The sequence below is a fragment of the Condylura cristata genome, unplaced genomic scaffold (assembly GCF_000260355.1).
Source record: "Condylura cristata isolate star-nosed mole 26May11 unplaced genomic scaffold, ConCri1.0 scaffold00015, whole genome shotgun sequence".
Taxonomy (NCBI): domain Eukaryota; kingdom Metazoa; phylum Chordata; class Mammalia; order Eulipotyphla; family Talpidae; genus Condylura; species Condylura cristata.
Window position 1 is genome coordinate 5258814 of NW_004567116.1, and position 9663 is coordinate 5268476.

The window sequence follows — 9663 nt, forward strand, 5'->3', positions numbered from 1 at the left end:
ATTTATTTATTTGTGCATACAGAACTGGGGTACAGGCCAGAGGCTCAGGGGTGGCAAGAGGCTTCACCAGAGACAGAGTGGGGAGCAGAACAGGCAGATCGATGAAGTATACTGCTGAGGGGAGCAGTGGGCGGGTCAGGAGAGGTCTGCCACACCATGTAGGCTCCTGGGCAGGGGGGGATTGAACTCATGCTGAAGTGGCCTCAGCTTCTTAGTGGCTGTGCTTTAACCCACTGTGCCACCAGGGAGGGCCCAATTTAAATTATTCTTAAGTAAATCTCTGAATTATGGAAGAGAAGCTGCATGTTCAATGAAGGGAGCATGAGTCTCTTTCAAGTCTGGATTATCTAACACATAGGAGGCTTCTTAGTGTTTGGAATTTGGTTAAGTCATATACTTTCTAAGGCACTAACAGCTCTTGCCACATTCCTATCATATTAGCCTTCATCTGTCCAGATTTGTGGACACAGACACTTACAAAAATTTTCTCCCTCAGTTATTATAGACTAATTGAACATTAATTCCAAAGCTGGTTTCCAAGAGCACCTCCTGAACACCCTCATTATATAGAGACTTTGCACGATGCAGGGTCTTTTCCAAGCACTGGACTCACATGGGGCTGCCTAGTTAAAGTGCCATGCCTCACTCTGTGCAGAAAGGACAGTGCCCTCAAATTTGTATAATTCCAAGTGGCTATTGGAAATTTGTAAGGGACAAAGGAAATCCTGAAAATTTGTGGATAAAGATCTTATAATACTTAACTACTCTGTCTTATTCCAAGGGGAGTGAGAATATTTACAGAAGACAATTGTTCACTTAATGGTAGTGATGATACAAAGAGGCAAAATTCACACATGTTAATATATTTAATCAGCTGAATGAAGAGTATTTCTTCTATTTTTTGAGAATGAACCATTTCCTCTTTCATCTTTTCTCAGTAAATGGTGCCAAGCAGGTCCATGGGAGGGGACAGAAACGTCACATCTGTGACTACGTTTGTTCTCCTGGGAATCTCAGATGAAAAGGAGCTGCAGCTTAGTCTCTTCCCAGTCTTTCTGGTGATCTACCTTGTGACATTGTTCTGGAACCTGGGTCTCATCATCCTGATCAGGATGGACTCCCATCTGCACACACCGATGTACTTTTTCCTCAGTGTCCTGTCATCTATAGACATCTGCTATACTACTTCCATCAGCCCAAGGATGCTTTCAGACTTCTTCAAAGATAAAAAAGTCATTTCCTTCATTGCCTGTGCCACCCAGTATTTTGTAGCCTCTTGGATGGGTCAGGCTGAGTGCTGTCTCCTGGCTGCCATGGCCTATGACAGGTATGTGGCCATTGGCAACCCTCTGCAGTACTCGACCATCATGGCACCTGGGCTTTGCTGGAAGATGGCTGCTGGGGCCATTGGGTCTGGTTTCCTATGTGCTTTAGTAGAAACAGTGACTTGCTTTGAGATGTTCTACTGTGGGGCAAATGTCATCCAAAATTTTTTCTGTAACATAACTGAAATTATGAGTCTGTCTTGTTCTAATCCCTTCATCAGTCAAATGATTCTTTTTCTGGTAGCTATTTTTGTTGAGTTTGGTTCTTTAATTATTATTCTGTTATCCTATGGTTTCATTGCAGCTTCCATCCTGAAAATATCCTCCATCAAAGGTAGCGCCAAGGCCTTCAACACCTGTGCCTCCCACCTGGCGGTTGTGACTCTGTTCTTTGGCACAGTCTTTGCTGTGTACATGCATCCTAGTTCTGGCCACTCTACCAAACAGAACAAGTTTCTGTCTGTGTTCTATGTTATCATTATTCCCATGCTGAATCCTCTTATCTACTGTCTGAGGAACAAGGAGATCAAAGAGGCCCTCAGGAGGGTAATGAAAAGAACGCCACATTTATCTCAGTAAGAATAAAAAAAAAATCACACTACAGTAGAACAAAGTAAACACAATTTATTGCCATGTATTTCTAGTCCTAATGGAAGGCAGTGGTCAGAATATGTAGTTCATAAGAATATAGAGGCAGAAAAGTTGAGAATCTGTCTTCTTGATTCCTGGTGCCCTTAGGCTTAGTGCTCTGCATACAGGAGTCTGTCTGAGCAGCAATTCTAACATGGAAGGCTGCTTGAAAGCCTGCTTCCATGATTAGACCCAGTAGATAAGCCTTGTGTTTGAACATAGAGATTGGGAAGGCCTAGAAGTCAAACAAATTGTTCATTCTCCTGAACTTCTTTTACTCAGTTTTCATTTATTCACATTTCAATTATGAAGTAAAAGAATGCATTCATTAATTAGTGATAATTAAACATTGAGAAAATGAACTCATTATAAACTTCATCCTGGGGTTGGAGGAATGGAGGGAGAGTAAAAGAAATGGGAGAGAGAGAGAAAAGAGAGAGAGAGAGAGCTTGGTCTTGTTTTACACTCCTCCTCTGAATTACTCTTGAGTCAGCTTGTGAAGTGAAATATGAGAATGAGAGGGAGAAAGGAATGAAATGCTCCTCTACAAAGGATGGGGACATACTCAGAACCTAAATCAAAGCCAGTGCCATCAATTTCCTGGCCGGTGCACCTGGCACACACTCCACGTCAGCTCCTAGAGATGCTGAGGCTCAGAAAGGTCATTGCCATGTTGTGTCTACAGAGGGAGGACACAAGTCCCCAGAATCTGAGCCTCCCAGCATTCCAGGGACTTTAGACCCAAGAATCAGAACATTCATCCGACTTGGGGGTGCTCAAAACATAGATCCCAAAGAAGAGACTTTATAGAAAATTGACAGAGAATAATTCCCCAGAGAAGAGTTCATGGACTAAGTGTGCTACACAGCACAGTAGTATGTGCACAACATTTATACTCATGTAGCTCCAGGTATGCATGCAACTCTTTTTGTTATCAATGAAGAGAGAAACAATTTTGCTGCTACGTGGGCATTTTAGGTCCCATGGGCTCTTTCCAGGCAGCAACAATCCATCACAATCTTCATAACTTCTGACTTTGAAGCATTAGGTTGTGGGACTGTGAGACTAAATAAAGTGTGGTTAAATGAATCTGTTCTTTACTGAGCAGAGCTTCAATTAGTAAACTGATCTCTAACACACTCTGTTAGGTAGGTGCCTTCTGCAAGTTACTTACACACAATTTTTTCTCATTTCTCCATTGAGAAAAATAATTGCATCTTCCTCAAAAATGATGAAATTCTTATCTGATACTAGGTAGGAAAGTACCCAGAGTGATATATGGCAATACCTAATGAATGTAAACTTATGCAATAAGTGATAATTCATGTTTTTTACTTCATTTCATATAGGCAAGAGAAATCCTGCTAACTTTTTAAAAAGGAACCAAGTTAGCAGCTTTGGAATGTCACCCCACTTAGGGCATAATAGTGAGCACAAAGCTCTTCCTCCCACCTCAGTAATTTCATTGCATGAGAAGGAAGTACCCAGGGAGTGAGAGGTCTATGCAACATAGTAAACATGACCACAGTGGGTATGTTAACATGGTCTTAAATCTCTTACATGCACCCTTGACTTCAATCTGTCAGTGTTCTCCTCGCCTTTCTTTATGTGTACTCAGTTCCTGACAGCTCCTGTCTTTCAGTTTAATTCGGCCAAAGTCACTGGAATAAAACAACAAACAAATAAATAAAAGAACAATGTCTCAAGATTTGGATTTATGTAGAGTCCTCATTGGGTTATTAATATTTAACCAGTCACTTGTTTTATCTCTACCATGGTGGGCAAATCACCACTCAGCATTTCATCTGTGTCATACCCTGGATTCTACCCTCATCTTCCTTCAATCTCTCTATGCCCAATGATTACATTACTTTTACTGGTTTTTGCTGAAGTTGGGTCTTTTTTGCCATCCCTCATGCTTGGCTCCACTGAAACTCCACGGTGAAAGTGTCCTGCGCTAGAGGTCGCACTGAGACCAGGACACCTGTGCCTCCCACCTGGCGGTGGTAACCCTCGTCTGTGCCCCGCCCTCTCTGTGCCTGTGTATCCTCGTTCCAGTCCCTCCACGAAACACAACAATTTCCTGTCCATGATCTATGCTGTTATTCCCATTCTAAACCTTATTTTCTATAATCAAACCAAGATGATAAAGGGATCTCAAGAAGGTGACAATTGGATAACACATTTAAGTCAGCCACAATGATTTTTGAACATCAATATGGAACATAGATAAGAGTATGTACATGACTTTGTTAATCTAAGTAATAATTAGGTAGAGAAAAGAAATGAAAACCCTTTTCTGGATTCCTCATATATTTCACAGGGCTGCTCTGATGATTATTTCCGGTCAGGGAACTGAGAAAATATATACACTGATGTATGTAAAATGAAAATTCTTGTGACACAAGAAAGTATCCACACATCTAATTTATTGCTACTAAGGTATATACCAAGTGGCTGTGCCAACTTGCGCAAATTCCTCACACTTCCAGTTCAAGTTTCCTGGAAAGTGAAAGAATGAGCTTCAACTATTCCTAACATGTTTCCAGCTCAATAGACTCCCAGTTTGTTAAAACAAAGTCTATAACCATGAGACGTTGCCAGGACCTGAGAAGAAAGGACCCAGAAGGGACGTGGCTAATGGGGCCGATTAGCTGTGACCAAAGCTCCGTGGAACGTGGCCCCAGAGAGCAGGTGCCTGGAGAGCCCCTCTACCTCATGGTCCCTCCCCCACTCTGCTGCCCTGGATGATAAATACTAGAGGGCTCCCTGCCTGGGGGCATCGCTCTTGCTGTCAGTGAACAAAAAGTTTCATGGCTCACAGCTCCAAACTTGGAGTCAATTGGGTCTGTCCTGGAACATTTTTCAGGAAACAAATACACCTTTTCCATCCCTGGCAAGAAGTGTGTATTCCTGAGGGATCCTGGTCAAGGTGAGAAGTGAGGTTTAGAAATAAGGATTCTGTTCTGTCTCCACAGCGGTGTGAGCCCCTAGCAAGAGCTGTGCATGACACTTGGTCACTTCCAGCTTCAGCTCTTTCCTCTACCCCCCTTCCCTGCCCTCCACAGTGGTGTCTGTCTGTGGAATGTTCCCCCATATCCAGAGACTAGATTAGTGTCAGGTATTGTTCTGGGGAGAGGGCTGATGTGACCTAGTACTGTAATTCTTTAGGACTTGATACTAAACTTTATCACCTTCTGGTTTTCCATATATGAACTGGAAACATTATATCATGTAGAATCAGATGAGATGGTTTCTGTAAAGATGGAAGCATTGAGAACATTTTAATTGTGTGCTGAACAATGATGTACTGAATTTCAGGGAGAATTTCCTATAGTGAGAACAGGCTGTTTGCTTTCCAGACTTTAACCATCCCAAGGGTCCTTCTCATGTATTACCCCCTTAATGAATCTACTTTTAGTTAATAATAGTAACTTGATTTCCATCTAAATTCATGGCTTCCATCTTTAGTAGCAAGTAGCAAACTGGTCCCTATATCGCCAAAGCTCATGTACAGTATCTTTGGTCTGTTGAAAGAATGAGGGGCCCATTGTAAGACCAGGTGGTGTTGATCTTACTAGATGTTCAGTCTTCTTATACTATATGGCTCTTTTTCACTGTTCAATATCCTGACTTTTTTCAACTCATGTTGTACAAACTCCAATCTCGTGATTTATGAGATTGTAAGAGTTAGGTAGGGCATTTTATTAGTTACATCTACAGAGTAAGTTTCCCATAATACTTCTGTCAGTCAACAATCTTCCTTCACAATTTCTGGGGGAAAAGTTCAAACACATTTAATACATTTTTTCAAAGAGAGTGACTATATTCAGTTTTTTCATGTAGGTGTCAAATTCTAAGAATTTAAAATGTCTCATGATTAACTGAATCAAAGCACAACCCGCACTCTTATTTTGTAGTGATTGGTCATACATCTCTACTTAGTCAGGCTCCTGTTACCAGGAGGTCATAAATTAAAGAAATGCCGTCCCTTTAATTGATCAAAACTTGACTTTGTATATGTGATGTGCATTTCTCTTAAGAATGAATCAGTACAACAGGACTGTAACGTTTAGTTTAGGGGGACCTTTGGCTAAGGCAGACTGCTCAAGGGACTGTGTCATCATCCTGTGCCTGTCAGTCCCTGGCATATGTGAGAAGCCACCCCGGTAAGTGGAGGTGGAGAACCGAATTCAAGCTAACTAAATAGACAATAATTAATGTTATTTTAACATTTATTGAGGAATTTGTGTTCCCTAGGATCTGTTCTAAAAACTTGTTACATCAGATTTCTTAGTGCTGGTACTATTGTGGCACCTATTAGTTTTACATGTGAGGAAAGTGTTATGAGAGATATAGATCTTTGTAGAACTCAGTACGGATAAAATGACAAAGTCCAAAATGGACCCCAATTTTTATATCTGATTGCCTGTTTTAAAAGCTTTATTTTACCACAAGAAGTGTTTGTGTGAGATTTAATTCCAACAAATTCACCCTAAAGTGGAAGCTGCACTGCTCTGTTTTTTTCTGGTTTGAATTCCCAGATGAAGATGTGCTGTGTGGCCATCTGGGGGTCAGGTTGCTGCTACCCCTCAGGCAGACACTCACTGTCAGGCAGAATGGGGTGTTTGACTCAGAGATGCAGGTCTTCATCTTCCTGTACTGATTGTAGTGAATATGGAGTAAAGAATTCCAGAACCTGCCTCAGTTTCCCAGTTTCCATGTCCTTTGTCTACACATCCTGACATCGATGAGCTCAAGTCACTCTCTTTTGTAGGATGAGTCTTACTCCTGGACACTACAGTGGACTCTGTGGTAACAAAGAATCCATAAGCCCATGCACAGGGGCTGATGGTGGTTTCGCTGGTGTGTGTTTGTGTGTGTGTGTTGGGGGGGTCAGTGATACCATTTTCAAAGGTATCACTGAATCCATGAAGAGACAGAGTCTCTCTCTAGACTGGGCAGGTTGTAAGTATGACGGAATAAGTATGACAAACTGGAGTTCTGGAAGCGACTGAACTGTGTATTATCTAACTACTCTGAAAGCTTTTCAGAGTTAGTAAACTGGTTTAGCCATATAATTTTCCAAGCCTTTACTGAGCATTTGTCTCCTTCCTTGAAATCTATTATATTCTTCCTCTAGCTGTCCGATACTGCAGACACAGAAAGGCACTTACAAAATTGCCTACACTCCTTTAATATAGATAAAATGAGTATTTTGAAGGTGATTTTCAAGAGAACCTACTGAAATCCTCACTTTACACTGAGGTTTTGCATGATGCAGGGTCTTCTCCAAGCATTGGGCTCACATGGGGCTGCCCAGTTAGGTGACCACAGCTTATGCTGTACAGTTAGGACAATGTTTCCCTAATTTGTCTAATTCCAATTGACATGTAGTTGTAAATTTTACAGGGACAAAGGAAATCCTGATAATTTGTGGATAAAGTTCTTATGATGCCCAACTATTGTGTCTTGTCCAAAGTGGAGTGAGAATATTTACAAAAAGACTATTATTGACTCAAAGGTGGTTATTATACAAAGGGGCAAGATTCACTCATGTTACTATATTAGCTGTATGAAGAGAAAAATGAAGAACACTGTTTTCTGTTTTCATGAGAATGAAACAATTTCAATATTAATCTTTTCTCAGCAGATGGTCCCAAGTATGTCCATAGGAGGGGACAGAAATGTCACATCTGTGACAATGTTTGTTCTCCTGGGAATTTCAGATGATAAAGAACTGCAGCTTAGTCTCTTCCCAGTCTTCCTGGTGATCTACCTTGTGACATTGTTCTGGAACCTGGGTCTCATCATCCTGATCAAGATGGACTCCCACCTGCACACACCGATGTACTTTTTCCTCAGTGTCCTGTCATCTATAGACATCTGCTATACTACTTCCATCAGCCCCAGGATGCTTTCAGACCTCTTCAAAGATAAAAAAGTCATTTCCTTCTTTGCCTGTGCCACCCAGTATTTTGTGGTTTCCTGGATGGGTCAGGCTGAGTGCTGCCTGCTGGCCGCCATGGCCTATGACAGATACGTGGCCATTGGCCACCCTCTGCAGTACTCAACCATAATGGCACCCGGGCTCTGTTGGAAGATGGCTGCTGGGGCTTTTGGGTGTGGTTTCCTTTCTGGCTTAGTTGAAACAGTCACTGGCTTTCAGATGTACTACTGTGGGCCAAATGTCATCCAAAATTTCTTCTGTAACATAACTGAAATTATGAGCCTGTCTTGTTCTAATCCCTTAATTGGTCAAATGAGTCTTTTCTTGATAGTTTGTCTTGTTGTTCTAGGTCCTCTGGTGATTATTTTGTTATCTTATGGTTTCATTGTGGCTTCCATCCTGAAAATATCCTCCATCAAAGGTAGCGCTAAGGCCTTCAACACCTGTGCCTCCCACCTGGCGGTTGTGACTCTCTTCTATGGCACAATCCTCTCTGTGTACATGCATCCTAGTTCTGGTCACTCCACGAAAAAGAACAAGTTTCTGTCCGTGTTCTATGTTATTGTTATCCCCATGTTAAACCCTTTTATCTATAGTCTGAGGAACAAGGATATCAAAGAAGCCCTGAAGAAGGTGATAAAGAGAACAACACATGCACCTCAGTAAGAAAAATGTTTTGTAATGTTACCTGAATGATAAAACAAAACTAAGGAAATTAAAAAAAAATAATACAAGACCCAATATTTCTACTCTTAATGGAAATTGGTGATCATTATACATGGGTGTCATTTGTAGATCAAAAGAATATCTAAGAGAGAAGGTCAGAATCTGGCTTGCTGATTCTTGATGCACTTAAGCTTAGAGGTCTCCACGCGGGGATCTGTCTGAGCAACAGTGCCAACATGCGAGGCAGCTGAAAGCCCATTTCCATGATTGGTCTCGTATGGATAAGATGTGTGTTCGAGAACAAAAGTTCTGCTAGATTTTGTATGAACAGAAATGTTAAGAACCTAGGTGATCACATAGACAGTTCTTTTCTGAAATTCTTTTACCTAGTTGTCATATATTTATATTTTAATTAAAATGTAAAACAATGTATAAGTTAAGTTGTGAAACTGAAAAATCATAGAGATAAACACATAAACTTAATCCTGGAGATGGAGAGTTGGAGGAGAAGGGAGAAAGACACTTTTCCTCCAGCCATGTTCATGGAGTAAGTGTCATACACATCATCATAATTGTACCCTTATAAGTACGATCTTTATGTGATTCATGCAGTGAGAAATAATCTCCCTATACAGGTAGGATCCTGAATAATGAGTCCATGTTCTTTCCAGGTAGCAACAGTCTATTGCCACCTTTGTAATCTATGGCTTTGAAGCATTGGCAGATGGGATTGCAGACACTAACACAAGTTGTCATAAAACGACACTGTTCTTTAATCATCAGACATGAGATTACTAAATTTTTCATTAACACATTTTTTAGGTAGGTGCCCTTATCCAGGTTATTTGACACATATATTCCTCAATTATCCCATGAGAAGATAATTGCATCTTCCTCAAAGATTGACAAAACAATTAAGTGATATGAGGCATGAATAATCCCAGCCCAGAGCCTCATGTATAGTAATACTTAGTGGATGTTAACTGATGTTAACTAGTGATAAAGCAATTTATTATTTAATTTCCTACATGTCAAGAGAAACCCTGGTAACTGTTAAAAAGAAACAAAATAGGCCCTCCCTGGTGGCGCAGC

General features: G+C 41.0%; 2 protein-coding genes across 2 annotated transcripts; both read left to right on the forward strand.

The window, feature by feature from the left end:
* The first annotated feature begins 941 nt into the window (after positions 1-941).
* LOC101637767 (olfactory receptor 1440-like) lies at positions 942-1904 on the forward strand. Its single transcript, XM_004683421.1, has one exon. It carries the CDS (start codon positions 942-944, stop codon positions 1902-1904), a length of 963 nt encoding a protein of 320 aa, XP_004683478.1.
* Positions 1905-7608: 5704 nt separating this feature from the next.
* On the forward strand, positions 7609-8571 carry LOC101618362 (olfactory receptor 5A1-like). The gene has a single exon (XM_004683422.1). It carries the CDS (start codon positions 7609-7611, stop codon positions 8569-8571), a length of 963 nt encoding a protein of 320 aa, XP_004683479.1.
* Positions 8572-9663: the final 1092 nt, after the last annotated feature.

Excerpts from the sequence above, each read along its gene's own strand:
- LOC101637767 (XM_004683421.1), top strand. The coding sequence starts at position 942 with ATGGTGCCAAGCAGGTCCATGGGAGGGGACAGAAACGTCACATCTGTG.
- LOC101618362 (XM_004683422.1), top strand. The coding sequence starts at position 7,609 with ATGGTCCCAAGTATGTCCATAGGAGGGGACAGAAATGTCACATCTGTG.